The 15,000-nt window shown below is 42.9% G+C and overlaps 1 protein-coding gene across 1 annotated transcript in view; it reads left to right on the top strand.

The window, feature by feature from the left end:
- LRRC72 (leucine rich repeat containing 72) overlaps positions 1 to 12,746 on the top strand; it is a 61,374-nt gene extending 48,628 nt beyond the window's left edge. The window contains exons 8-9 of the mRNA XM_082257303.1: positions 2,404 to 2,434; positions 12,383 to 12,746. Coding sequence (XP_082113429.1) covers positions 2,404 to 2,434; positions 12,383 to 12,548 — 197 coding nt within the window. The 3' untranslated portion in view covers positions 12,549 to 12,746. The remainder of the gene's footprint in view (positions 1 to 2,403; positions 2,435 to 12,382) is intronic.
- Positions 12,747 to 15,000: the final 2,254 nt, after the last annotated feature.

Below are 15,000 nucleotides of genomic sequence, written 5' to 3'. Positions count from 1 at the left end.
TTTTTTAACAAATAAAAAACTGAAAAATTGGGCGTGCAAAATTATTCAGCCCCTTTAAGTTAATACTTTATAGCGCCACCTTTTGCTGGGATTACAGCTGTAAGTCGCTTGGGGTATGTCTCTATCAGTTTTGCACATCCAGAGACTGACATTTTTGCCCATTCCTCCTTGCAAAACAGCTTGAGCTCAGTGAGGTTGGATGGAGAGCGTTTGAACAGCAGTTTTCAGTTCTTTTCCACAGATTCTCGATTGGATTCAGGTCTGGACTTTGACTTGGCCATTCTAACACCTGGATATGTTTATTTGTGAACCATTCCATTGTAGATTTTGCTTTATGTTTTGGATCATTGTCTTGCTGGAAGACAAATCTCCGTCCCAGTCTCAGGTCTTTTGCAGACTCCATCAGGTTTTCTTCCAGAATGGTCCTGTATTTGGCTCCATCCATCTTCCCATCAATTTTAACCATCTTCCCTGTCCCTGCTGAAGAAAAGCAGGCCCAAACCATGATGCTGCCACCACCATGTTTGACAGTGGGGATGGTGTGTTCAGGGTGATGAGCTGTGTTGCTTTTACACCAAACATAACGTTTTGCATTGTTGCCAAAAAGTTTGATTTTGGTTTCATCTGAGCAGAGCACCTTCTTCCACATGTTTGGTGTCTCCCAGGTGGCTTGTGGCAAACTTTAAACGACACTTTTTATGGATATCTTTAAGAAATGGCTTTCTTCTTGCCACTCTTCCATAAAGGTCAGATTTGTGCAGTATACGACTGATTGTTGTCCTATGGACAGAGTCTCCCACCTCAGCTGTAGATCTCTGCAGTTCATCCAGAGTGATCATGGGCCTCTTGGCTGCATCTCTGATCAGTCTTCTCCTTGTATGAGCTGAAAGTTTAGAGGGACGGCCAGGCCTTCGTAGATTTGCAGTGGTCTGATACTCCTTCCATTTCAATATTATCGCTTGCACAGTGCTCCTTGGGATGTTTAAAGCTTGGGAAATCTTTTTGTATCCAAATCCTGCTTTAAACTTCTCCACAACAGTATCTCGGACCTGCCTGGTGTGTTCCTTTTTCTTCATGATGCTCTCTGCGCTTTAAACTGACCTCTGAGACTATCACAGTGCAGGTGCATTTATACGGAGACTTGATTACACACAGGTGGATTCTATTTATCATCATTAGTCATTTAGGTCAACATTGGATCATTCAGAGATCCTCACTGAACTTCTGGAGAGAGTTTGCTGCACTGAAAGTAAAGGGGCTGAATAATTTTGCACGCCCACTTTTTCAGTTTTTTTATTTGTTAACGAAGTTTGAAATATCCAATAAATTTCATTCCACTTCATGATTGTGTCCCACTTGTTGTTGATTCTTCACAAAAAATGACAGTTTTATATCTTTATGTTTGAAGCCTGAAATGTGGCAAAAGGTTGAAAAGTTCAAGGGGGCCGAATACTATTTTCGCAAGGCACTGTATATATATATATTTATTTTTTATGTTAAAAATGTTTACAATTATATTAAATTAGTTTTTACGTTTATTATTATTTTTTTTTCCAGGACAGGGAAGCCTGCAGTGCTGTGGGGGGTGGGGGGCGCTACACAAGAAGGGGGGGGGGATCAGATGCAGACAGAACAGGGAGGGGGATCAGTGTCGGGGAAGCAATTACAGGAACGATGGCCTGTGTTTCTCCCGGCAGCAGCTGAAAGTTGGCTGAAGGGGGAGAAGCTGGCTTTCAGCTGCTGCAGAGAGCCGCACAAGGCTTGCTTCTGTAACTGCCCCTCCGCCCGACTGCACTGATTCCCCATGCTGTTGGGTCCCCCCTGTGTGTCCGGGCCCCCTACAGGAGGACTGGTGGTCCCCCCCTTTCAGCGGCCCTGGTGACACAGATTATTAAACTTACAAAACCCTCTGAAGTTGCAAACTAATGAATACAAATGAATTTTCAACATCATTTATATCATTTAATTTATTTGTATTAGTTAAAATTCGTTACTCTTGTGATTTGGATATATCCGAATAACGAAAATTGCGGCCACATTTTGATTCGTAACTAAATGAATTGCACATGTCTATCAGAAATATCCCATCATAATCCAAAATCAGCAAGAAAACACAAATTCCCTGCACACTATTCACACTATGCACACTATGCACAATGCACACTTTGCACTATGCACACTTTGCACTATGCACACTTTGCACAATGCACACTTTGCACAATGCACACTATGCACAATGCACACTATGCACAATGCACACTATGCACAATGCACACTTGCTCTTGATGTAGGTTTCCTTGTCTGCTTCCTCTATAAAATTCCTCTTGCTTTAAACAGTCTTTGTTTTATATGTGTATTAATCTGAAGTCCAAATAAAATAGTAACCCTCTTGTTTTATTACAGGCAATTGTGATATCACAGGTGTCTCAGACAGGTAAGTAATAAGTAAACTGATCTTTTTCTTTCTTCTGCCTCAGTTTTCGGTGAATGGGGGAGATAGAGGCTCCATTCACACTTGCGCAACTCCAAAGTCACGCGATTTCCAGTGCAAATTTGACCAAACTTTACACTCGCATCAAAGTAGTGCAAGCGGCATTTCAAAGTCGCTGCAACTAAGTTACACCAATCTCAACGGGTGCCGATGAAAACAATGGGATGCGACCTGTCATGCAACTTTGTGTCCAAAGTCACATGACAAGTCGCACAAGTGTGAGTGGAGCCTTACTAACACAAAATCTGGTGCAGCTGTGCATAATACCCATCAGCTTCAAACTTCAGATTGTTCAATGAGTCTTTGCGACATTTTACCCACCTCCTTCCCAAGCCTATTCTGACACTTCGCTCCTAAATGTAAAAATAGACTTTTTGCTAGAAAATCTTTTTGCTAGAAAATTACTTAGAACCCCCAAACATTATATATATATATTTTTTAGCAGAGACCCTATAAAATAAAATGGCGGGTGTTCCAATTTTATATGTCACACGGTATTTGCGCAGCGGTTTTTCAAACACAATTGTTTGGGGGAAAAAAAAACACACACATTCGTAAATAAAAAAACATCAAAACAAAACAGTAAAGTTAGCCCAATTTTTTTGTATAATGTGAAAGATGATGTTACGTTGAGTAAATAGATAGCTAACATGTCGCGCTTTAAAATTGTGTCTGTCCGGAATGGCGGCAAACTACGGTGCTTACAATTCTCCATAGGCAACGCTTTAAACGCCTTTACAGGTTACCAGTTTAGAGTGGCACAGGAGGTCTGATGCTAGAATTATTGCTCTTGCTCTGACGTTCGTGACAAAAAAACCCACATGTGTCGTGCGATCAGTGCCGGGACAAGGCCATCCAGCGCCCAGGGCAAAGATGCCAAACTTCGCCCCCCCCCTTCCCTTAGGGTTAGGTTCAGGGTGCCCCCATCCCTGCAATAAATGATTGCGCCCAGGGCAGCCTCCCCTCCTACCCACCCCTTGTCCAAGCCCTGGATGCCTGCAAACCTCACATGATACCACAGTGCCCAGGGCAGCCGCTCCTTCTGCCCACCCTCTTGTCCCGGCCCTGGATGCCCACAAACCTCACATGATACCACAGTGCCCAGGGTAGCCGTCCCTCCTGCCCACCCTCTTTTCCTGGCCCTGGATGCCCGCAAACCTCACATGATACCACAGTGCCCAGGGCAGCCGCTCCTTCTGCCCACCCCTTGTCCCGGCCCTGGGTGCGATCACCGTTTACATATGCGTGTGGGAGTAACTTATGCGTTCGCATTTGCGCATAAGCACGGTGGGACGGGGGCGCTTTACATTTTTTTGCAAAGTCATGCAACTTTGTTTCCAAAGTCGCACAAGTGCGAATGGAGCCATACTAACACAGAATCTGGTGCAGCTGTGCATAATAACTCATCAGCTTCTAACTTCAGCTTTTTCAATTAAGCTTTGCCGAAGAAAAAGGTTCCTGCACTACTTTTGGTGCAACTTCAACACGACTTGCATTGACTTCTGTTAAAGAAGTTGTATGCAAGCCGCGATAATGTTGCGCAGGGTTGTCGGATTAAAAGTCGCAGCAGTGTGAACAAGGGCTAAAACCTGCAAGCGGATTGGTTACTATCCACTTGCCTACCGCCCCACGCAGATTAACTGCAGCAGGGTGGCTCGGCTGCGCATAATCACATACATGTACATGATTATGTGCACGCGGTCTTAGCGGCGAACGCCACCGGAGCCGCTTTTGCTGTGATTAGACCCAGCGGGAGCCAGACCGCAGGAGGAGCAGGCTCGATCGCCGCCGGCCTCCCACGATCTTCGGGGAAACTGACAGAAGAGCAGCCTGCCTATGTAAACAAAGCAGGCGGCTCTCCTGCCAGACAGTCACAGAGAGATTGTGTGTTAAGCTGAAACACCGATCTCTCAGTGCCTTTCACAGAGCCCCCTCCCCCCACAGTTAGCAAGCACATTTAGTTGCACACTTAACCCCTTGATCACCCCCAGTGTTAACCCCTTCCCTGCCAGTGTCATTTATACAGTAACAGTGCATATTATTTAGCACTGGTCACTGTATTAACTTCCCTGGGGGTATGATTCTTTCCGATTTTAGGTGCTGAAAGCGGTACAATTATTTTGCATGTAATTCTTAAGGATGAGCAGCCCAAACCAACTATTTACATATGATTTTTTTTTTACTGTGCGTTCTTCTTTATAACTTCTCGGGCATGATAAAGTTTGAAACACAAAAACAAAAATTAAAATATAATAAATAAGTTAAAGAGTATATATATATATATATATATATATATATATATATATATATATATATATATATATATATATATATATATATATAAGAAGTACAGTAAAACTGCAGGAAAGGGCACTGGGGGGCAAACTAATATCAGTTTATTTTATTTTGCAATGAAATCAGTGTGCTTGTGTGTATAACTTTTCAAATTTGCCCCCGGTTCCACCCCCCTGCGAGCGTCACGTCGCAGGAGACGGAAGCCGGGGCTCTACAGCATCGGGCGGAAGATCCGGCCGCCATATGCCGAAGGGACACATCGCTGGATCCCGGTGACAAGGTAAGTAACCTCTACAAGGATCTGGCGGCACTCCGAGTGTGGCTTACCGCTATCGGGGTTACCGCTTATGGCAGTGAAATCCCACCCCGAGCCACACTTGGGAATACCGCCAGGGAGGTTAAAGTCACTGGTCCGCAAAAAGTGTAAAAAATGTCAGTTAGGGGTCCGATCTGTCCGCCGCAATGTCGCAGTCACGCTAAAAATCGCTGATCGCCGCCATTACTAATAAAAACAAAAAAATTAATAAAAAGTCAAAATCTATCCCGTAGTTTGTAAACGCTATAACTTTTGCGCAAACCAATTAAAATACGCTTTTTGGGATTTTCTTTTTACCAAAAATATGTAGCAAATTGGCCTAAACAAATAAAAAAATTTGATTTTTTTAAAATGTTGTTATTGGGCATGTTTTATAGCAGAAAGTAAAAAATATTAGTGTTTTTTTTTTTTCAGAATTGTCGCTCTATTTTAGTTTATAGTGCAAAATCTAAAAACCACAGAGGTGATCAAATGCTACCAAAAGAAAGCTCTATTTGTGGGGAAAAAAAGGACATCAATTTTATTTGAGTACAGTGTCGCACTACCACGCAATTGTTAGTTCAAGTAACGCAGTGCCGAATTGCAAAAAATGGGCTGGTCATTAAGGGGGTAAAACCTTCCGGAGCTGAAGTGGCTATGCAGAGCTGCACCAGATTTGGTGTGCACCAGTTTTAGTAAATCTCCCCCAATGTGTACCGTTTTTGTAATGTATATTTTTCAGGACTAAAAAAAAAAAAAAATACAAATATAAGAATAAAAAAAAAAAACGAGGCTAGGTAAGTATGAAAAATTGCAGATGAATATGATGTATTTTTTTATGCAGCCAGCAGATGGCGCCCTCAGCTTTATTTCAGGTTTTCAGGCTCTCTGTAGCTCCTCACTTCTTCCTTACTCCCTCTGAACACACCACAGCACCTTGAATAAAGTAATATTAACCACTTAAGCCCCGGAAGATTTTACCCCCTTCCTGACCAGGCCCTATTTTGCGATTCGGCACTGCGTGACTTTAACGGACAATTGCGCGGTCGTGCGAAGCTGTACCTAAACGAATTTGAAGTCCTTTTTTTCCCACAAACAGAGCTTTCTTTTGGTGGTATTTGATCACCTGTGCGATTTTTTGATCATGCGCTATAAACAAAAAAATAGCGACAATTTTGCAAAAACAACAATATTTTTCAAATGAAATTCCCCAAAAAAAATGTAAAGATCAAAATTTTTTAACATTTTTGGCGAATTTGTTTTCTGCTACATATGTTTGGTAAAAAAATTCACAATAAGCGTATTTTGATTGGTTTGCGCGCTCGCCCACTATTGGCTCACTGGCTAGTGATGTACCGGTACGTCACTTTGCCTGACCGGGGCTGACCGCCACAGTATATGTACTTGCGGCGGTCGGCAAGCGGTTAAACTCTCCTATTTTTAACCCCATTTAATCTATTTCTTTAGAGAAGGAGCAGGGACAGGACTTTTAGTGCTAGGCTTTAGGGCTGTGTGTGTGTCTCCTCTCACACAGTGGATGGAGTTGCGGAGGTGTAGTCCCATCCGGGGCTCCATGGGACCTGCAAGGCAAAGTAGCCACCCAAAAAGAGGAGAAAAAGGAGAGAGAATTCTGACAAGTAGAATACAATGTAATGAAAGGTTTGAAAATAAACATACACAGTAGGCTTGGTAAGTGCTGAGGTCAGCAGCAGTGTGGGGGGAGATTTACTAAGACTGGATACTCCGAATTTGGTGCCGCTGTGCATGGTAGCCAATCAGCTTCTAACTTCATCTTATTAAATTAGGCCCCTTTCACATCAGTGGACTGATTGTGTCCGCCTGTCCATTTTCAGGCGGACCCAGTCGGACCACCCATTGTTCTCTATAGGGTGGCCCGACTGGGTCCGCCTGAAAATACATGTGTCCACTGTCACCTGCCGGCATCCGGTCCGCTAAAAACAGACGGATGGGGATATGTTCGCCATTTATCCGGCAGATCCAATGACAATCAGATGGAAATGGACATGCAGTCCGTTTTCATTCGACCGCTCCATATAGAACAGTGTACTGTGTCCAAGTCTGCTTAGCGGAGATCAGTGGACAGATTCCCCCGCTGAGCAGGCGGATCTGCTTGGATGGATTCTGCCCGTGTGAAATGGGCCTAAAGCTTTGCCAATAAAACTTGGAAGTTGATTGGTTACTATGCAGAGCTGCACCACATTTTGCACTCTCCAGTTTTAGTAAATCTCCCCCTATGTGTTATGTATGTGTGTGTGTGTGTATATATATATATATATATATATATATATATATATATATATATATATATATATATATATATATATATATATATATATATATATATAATGTGCAGTACATGCACATTTCTCCATGTTTTGTCCCTTTAAAAACACTGAAATTTTATTAACCACTTCCTGTCCACGCTATAGCCGAAAGATGGCTACAGCGAGGACCTTAATTGCAGAGAGGGTGTCCATGTACGTCCTCCCGTGCATGAGCTCCCTGTGGAGCGTGCGTGGCTCGCTCTGTGATCAGCGAGTCCATGAGACTCGGCTGATCACAGATCTGAGTAAGGGGGCTGATCCCGACCCCTTCCCACGTGATCAGCTGTCAGCGTGAAGAGAAAAAAAACCCGTCTGCCAGCTGCTGTTAGAGGGACATTGGTCCCAAAGTGGAGAGGATAATCTGTGCCCCAGTGCCACCTACCAGTGCAGGTAAGTGCCACCTATCAATGCCCACCAGTGCCACCTATCAGTGCCCCATCATCAGTGCTGAATCAGTGTCACCTATCATTGCCCATCAGTGCCACCCATTAGTGCCACCTATCATTGCCCATCAGTGCCACCTATTAGTGCCCTTCAGTGCTGCCCTTCGGTGCCACCCATCAGTGCCCTTCAGTGCAACCTACCATTGCCCTTCAGTGCCACCTTATCAGGGCCCATCAGTGCAGCCTATCAGTGCCCATCAGTGTAGCCTATCAGTGCCTATTAGTGCAGCCTATCAGTGCCACCTCATCAGTGCACATCAATGAAGGAGAAAAATTACCTGTTTGCAAAATTTTATAACAAACTATAAAAACTGTTTTTTTTTTCCGGTCTTTTTTTGTTTGTTCAGCAAAAAAAAAAAAAAACCCAAGTGGTGATTAAATACCACCAAAAGAAAATTCTATTTGTTTGAAACAAATGATAAAAATTTAATTTGGGTACAGTGTTGCATGACCGCACAATTGTCATTCAAATTGCGACAGCTCTGAAAGCTGAGAATTGGCTTGGGCAGGAAGGGGGGTTTAGTTGTCCAGTAGGCAAGTGGTTAAAAAAAAAAAAAAAAAGTTCATCTTGAATCCCTGCAAGAAATCCAGTGAGCTCCTGACTTCCTGTATGGAGCCGACCACACTGCCTCTGCTGCTCTGAAATCTCGAACCCGTGTAGTCAGCAGGAATGAGCTGAGATGTATTTGGATCCTAGTCTGGGCAAACCTGCCAAGAAGTCATCACTGCAGACGGCCAATCCTAAGAAGCCATGTCATTTCCCGCCCTGCAGCTGCCATGTATAGACGCCTCTTGTATATGTAGGGCTGTGAAGAATGCCACAGCCGCTTAGGATTGATAGTCTGCAGTGATCGCTTCCTGGTGGGATAGCTTAGGTGGCTTTGGACTAGTATTTGAACAGCCGGAACTCATCTCCTGTAGTTAGCTCTGCCCAGTTCCCCTCTACTGGACTACAGAGTAAATCTCCGTTATTTTATGGAGATGAGGAGAGGGGAGTGTTCTATGTGTCCAAACACAATTCCTCTCTTAGAGTGACGACACTGTGCCTCCATAGACAGGGGCGCTGATAAGGCAGTGCAGTCAACACTCCTGTACTGGGCCCAGGCCCCATCAGTACAAAAGGGGGGCCCAGGCATCTGCTGAGCAGGAGGACCAGCTGTACTGCCTTACTGCAGACATCGATCCTCTTCTGCCTTCCCATGCAGCGCTGATGTGTTCTCTTCCGCTCCCTCCCACCAGCTATACTGGGATCAGTTCTAGAATCCGCACCCCCATCCCTCTGCTTTCATAGTAGAGGCCCACGGGACCTTCAAGATTTGAAGACTGTGTAGAAGAATGGGCCAAAATCACACCTGAGCAACGCATGTGACTAGTTTCCCCATACAGGAGGCATCTTAAAGATGTCATTACCAACAAAGGATTTTGTACCAAGTATTAAATACATTGGAGATAGAGTGTTCGATACTTTTTTCCCTGTGTCATTCCATTTTATTACACACAACTTCATTTCTGAACTTATTTGTTTTGGTTTCTTTGTATGTATGGATTGCATGGGTTGTCACCGACATGTGGTATACATTTCAGGTCAATAGCATCTTCAGAAATATACAGTGCCTTGCGAAAGTATTCAGCCCCCTTGAACTTTTCAACCTTTTGCCACATTTCAGGCTTCAAACATAAAGATATAAAACTGTAATTTTTTGGTGAAGAATCAACAAGTGGGACACAATCATGAAGTGGAACGAAATTTATTGGATATTTCAAAATTTGTTAACAAATAAAAAAACTGAAAAATTGGGCGTGCAAAATTATTCAGCCCCTTTACTTTCAGTGCAGCAAACTCTCTCCAGAAGTTCAGTGAGGATCTCTGAATGATCCAATGTTGACCTAAATGACTTATAGAAACATAGAAACATAGAATGTGTCGGCAGATAAGAACCATTTGGCCCATCTAGTCTGCCCAATATATCTGAATCCTATGAATAGTCCTTGGCCCTATCTTATATGAAGGATAGCCTTATGCCTATCCCATGCATGCTTAAACTCCTTCACTGTATTTGCAGCTACCACTTCTGCAGGAAGGTTATTCCATGCATCCACTACTCTCTCAGTAAAGTAATACTTCCTCATATTACTTTTAAACCTTTGCCCCTCTAATTTAAAACTGTGTCCTCTTGTGGTAGTTTTTCTTCTTTTAAATATGCTCTCCTCCTTTACCGAGTTGATTCCCTTTATGTATTTAAAGGTTTCTATCATATCCCCTCTGTCTCTTCTTTCTTCCAAGCTATACATGTTAAGGTCCTTTAACCTTTCCTGGTAAGTTTTTTCCTGTAATCCATGTACTAGTTTAGTAGCTCTTCTCTGAATTCTCTCTAGAGTATCTATATCCTTCTGGAGATATGGCCTCCAGTACTGCGCACAATACTCCAAGTGAGGTCTCACCAGTGTTCTGTACAGCGGCATAAGCACTTCTCTCTTTCTACTGCTTATACCTCTCCCTATACATCCAAGCATTCTGCTGGCATTTCGTGCTGCTCTATTACATTGTCTTCCCACCTTTAAGTCTTCTGAAATAATTACTCCTAAATCCCTTTCCTCAGATACTGAGGTCAGGACTGTGTCAAATATTCTATATTCTGCCCTTGGGTTTTTACGCCCCAGGTGCATTATCTTGCACTTATCCACATTAAATTTCAGTTGCCAGAGTTCTGACCATTCTTCTAGTACTAATGATGATAAATAGAATCCACCTGTGTGTAATCAAGTCTCCGTATAAATGCACCTGCACTGTGATAGTCTCAGAGGTCCGTTTAAAGCGCAGAGAGCATCATGAAGAACAAGGAACACACCAGGCAGGTCCGAGATACTGTTGTGGAGAAGTTTAAAGCCGGATTTGGATACAAAAAGATTTCCCAAGCTTTAAACATCCCAAGGAGTACTGTGCAAGCGATAATATTGAAATGGAAGGAGTATCAGACCACTGCAAATCTACGAAGACCTGGCCGTCCCTCTAAACTTTCAGCTCATACAAGGAGAAGACTGATCAGAGATGCAGCCAAGAGGCCCATGATCACTCTGGATGAACTGCAGAGATCTACAGCTGAGGTGGGAGACTCTGTCCATAGGACAACAATCAGTCGTATACTGCACAAATCTGGCCTTTATGGAAGAGTGGCAAGAAGAAAGCCATTTCTTAAAGATATCCATAAAAAGTGTCATTTAAAGTTTGTCACAAGCTACCTGGGAGACACACCAAACATGTGGAAGAAGGTGCTCTGGTCAGATGAAACCAAAATCAAACTTTTTGGCCACAATGCAAAACGTTATGTTTGGCGTAAAAGCAACACAGCTCATCACCCTGAACACACCATCCCCACTGTCAAACATGGTGGTGGCAGCATCATGGTTTGGGCCTGCTTTTCTTCAGCAGGGACAGGGAAGATGGTTAAAATTGATGGGAAGATGGATGGAGCCAAATACAGGACCATTCTGGAAGAAAACCTGATGGAGTCTGCAAAAGACCTGAGACTGGGACGGAGATTTGTCTTCCAACAAGACAATGATCCAAAACATAAAGCAAAATCTACAATGGAATGGTTCACAAATAAACATATCCAGGTATTAGAATGGCCAAGTCAAAGTCCAGATCTGAATCCAATCGAGAATCTGTGGAAAGAACTGAAAACTGCTGTTCACAAACCTTCTCCATCCAACCTCACTGAGCTCGAGCTGTTTTGCAAGGAGGAATGGGCAAAAATTTCAGTCTCTCGATGTGCAAAACTGATAGAGACATACCCCACGCGACTTACAGCTGTAATCGCAGCAAAAGGTGGCGCTACAAAGTATTAACTTAAGGGAGCTGAATAATTTTGCACGCCCAATTTTTCAGTTTTTTTATTTGTTAACAAAGTTTGAAATATCCAATAAATTTCGTTCCACTTCATGATTGTGTCCCACTTGTTGTTGATTCTTCACACAAAATTACAGTTTTATATCTTTATGTTTGAAGCCTGATATGTGGCAAAAGGTCGAAAAGTTCAAGGGGGCCGAATACTTTCGCAAGGCACTGTATTTACCTAGAAAAATAGTGACGTGTTCAATACTTAATTTACCCGCTGTATGTACTGTATTACATCTGTGTATTTAGCTATTTGCCTGGAGGTCAGTTTTAAAGCTGAACTTTAGGATTAAAAAAAAAAAAAAAAACCTTTTTAGGGATGGGGTCCACTGCAAGGTTTTTTTTTTGGGGGATTTTTTTTTTTGCAAAAAATCCTAAAGAAAAAAAAACCTTGCAGCAGTAGACCCCGTCCCTAAAAAGGCTTTTTTTTTTTTTTGGAAAAAAAAATCCTAAAAAAAAGGAAAAAAAAACTTTTTTTTAGCTCATTAATTTCTACTATCTGCAGACCTCCCCCCCCACCTCCATGCTCACTCATCCTCTCTTCTCTGATAGTTTTGTGCTTTTACATTTACAGTTTGTAATGCTTTTCATTGTGTTTTCCTGTTTCCATTGCAGAGAAAACATCCTTCCTTTTGAAGATCAAGTTTTATTAAGAGGATATCAAAGATCCATCATGCGGTTTTCTCTTGTGGACTGGAGCAGAATGCCCCCGTCTTTCCAGAAGCGCACTGCGGACCAGCCCCATGACCCGCCTCCATTAATAACGGTGGAGTTTAGATAGAAGTGTGTATCTGTGGGCACCGAGAAGGGATTCCACTCAGTTGTAACAATTCTTTATTTAATGCATTGGTCCATGAAAAAGGTAAAAAGAAATAAACGCCCTGTGCTCATATTATACGAGTGATTTTGCTGTTGGTGAGGAAGAGCTTATTCATACAGGCAGCTCTGCCAACCGCAGAATCACCAGTGTAATATGTCCTTTTAAAGTAATGCCTTAAAAAAGAAGTACAGTTTTAAAAAATAAAATAAGTAACCCAGAAATATTATTAAAAAAATAAATAAAAATTTCACTGCAATATCTTCAGCCCTGTGCTGTTCACCCAGCAGATGGCGCTCCTCTTTCAAGTTGGCAGACAGTGTCATTTAACCCACTTCTGGTGAGCTCAGGTTGTCATGGGACTGCCCCTTGTGGGTCTGGGTTCCCGGTATTATTGCACTGAATGGCGCTAACATGTCTTTAGGTGAATGCCGCTCAGTATAGCAGTATGAAAAAATAAGGAATAGGCTGGCGCTCAGGTACAGTGTGATACGGTCAGTATGAAAGTATACCAATCGATCAAGATGACTAAGGTGAAAAATGGCAGATTACCTATGTACCAATAGGTAGAGGTAAAAAGGAGTCCGTACGGTGGATGTGACCACAAGGATAGTGAGCGTAGAAATGGATGAGACGACTGCACGAAGGGCCGGGTCTGCCTCACAGGAAGTCAATCTGTGGACAAAGTAAAGCAAAAAACAGGCGGAGCGCCTCTAAGTGCAGTATGTTTATTTCAGTCTAGGCATACAATAACATGGCAACTCACAGGAATTGAGATGATAATCGGCTCAAATGCGCATGCTCTGAAACGCGTTGTGTGCACCTTGACCTCGCTGACGTCACGCGGTCGACGCCGAGTCCCAGCCTGCCTCGAGAGTCGGTCCCGGAAGAGAGAGCCGGCATTTCCCCGTCATCCATCCACCGGATAGGATTTTCCACCACATCCTTCCTCTCGGCAGCAGCGTATGGACGGCTGACCTCATGACTCCGCATTTGAGCCGATTATCATCTCAATTCCTGTGAGTTGCCATGTTATTGTATGCCTAGACTGAAATAAACATACTGCACTTAGAGGCGCTCCGCCTGTTTTTTGCTTTCTCAGTATAGCAGTATGGACCAATCACCATCACTCTGGGAACAACTGCTTGCAATGCAGGCGGGAATTCACAAACGCACCCACTGAAGGCTCTTTGCATACAATAAAATTGATGGATGGAAGTATTAGGGTGAGCCTTAATCTTTACCTTTTCCCACGCTCAGCTCCACAGGGTCAATGGGAGAAGCCACTTGCTTCCCTCCATCCTATACATGGATGGAGGAACCTCACCTGCCGGCTATTGTATTCTGCGTGGATAAATCTTAATACCCATGCAGTGGCTGCATTTGATTGGCTGCAGTCACTGTTTAGCAGAGAAATTTCCATAAACCTCCTTTCATTTTTCAGTTGAGTCGAGTGGCGCCAATAGGACCACCCTTGGCTTGAAATTCAGCCAATTCAGCAGGAATCGGCCAAAATTCAAGCCTTGTGTGACCATCATTAGACATTTTTGAGAGCCACCACTTTAACACAAGTCCACCTTTGAAGAGGAGAAAACAGAAGTTGCACAGTATAGATTCAGAAAGCAGAACCAATCACCCTACATGTGAGGACCTTTCTGAAATCTAGTCTCAGGGAATAACAGGCAACAGTAAGTCAAGTGGGCGTTCTGACTTTGGCATAGTGCAATGTCTGCATTACAGTATTTCACTCGGTTTCATTTGTTACCTGGAATTTGTTTTTTTCCTCAATCATTAAATGTGATTTAAAATACTGCTACTATATAACTGCATGGAATCGGTCTTTATATTATCTACCCACAATGAATATTGATTAGCACAAAGGGGGGAAGTTATTAATAACAGGTACCAGATCCCAAATAAATTTATGAAAAGAAAGAGTGTTGTGGGGCATGGGGCGGGATTTTAACGGTACCGTCTATGACCAATAATATTTTGTTCAAAGTTAAGAATAACCATTAAGTTATTTATGTAAAAACAGATAATTTTATTAAGAAATCAGACAAGGAATAACACACAACATACATTGAAAAAAATAAGGACATAAATTGGTCCAAATATAAAATACACAGGAATATACAAGTCAGCAAAACTATATTCGTAGATTTAGTGATTGTAGCAGACCGTAGAGCAGGGCTCTCCAAACTACGGCCCTCCAGTTGTTCAGGAACTACAATTCCTATCAAGCCTAGTCATGTCTGTGAATGTCAGAGTTTTGCAATGCCTCATGGGACGTGTAGTTCTGCAACAGCTGGAGGGCCAATGTTTGGAGATCCCTGCCGTAGAGGAATACCAGAGGGCCAAAAAATTGACCTCACAGATCTGGAAGACCTTCTTGAGTGGTTACCCACTACCCGAC

The sequence above is a fragment of the Pelophylax lessonae genome, assembly GCF_965119305.1.
Source record: "Pelophylax lessonae genome assembly, chromosome: 5".
Taxonomy (NCBI): domain Eukaryota; kingdom Metazoa; phylum Chordata; class Amphibia; order Anura; family Ranidae; genus Pelophylax; species Pelophylax lessonae.
Note: the sequence above shows the minus strand (reverse complement) of the source record. Positions and strands in the feature narration are given on the sequence as shown.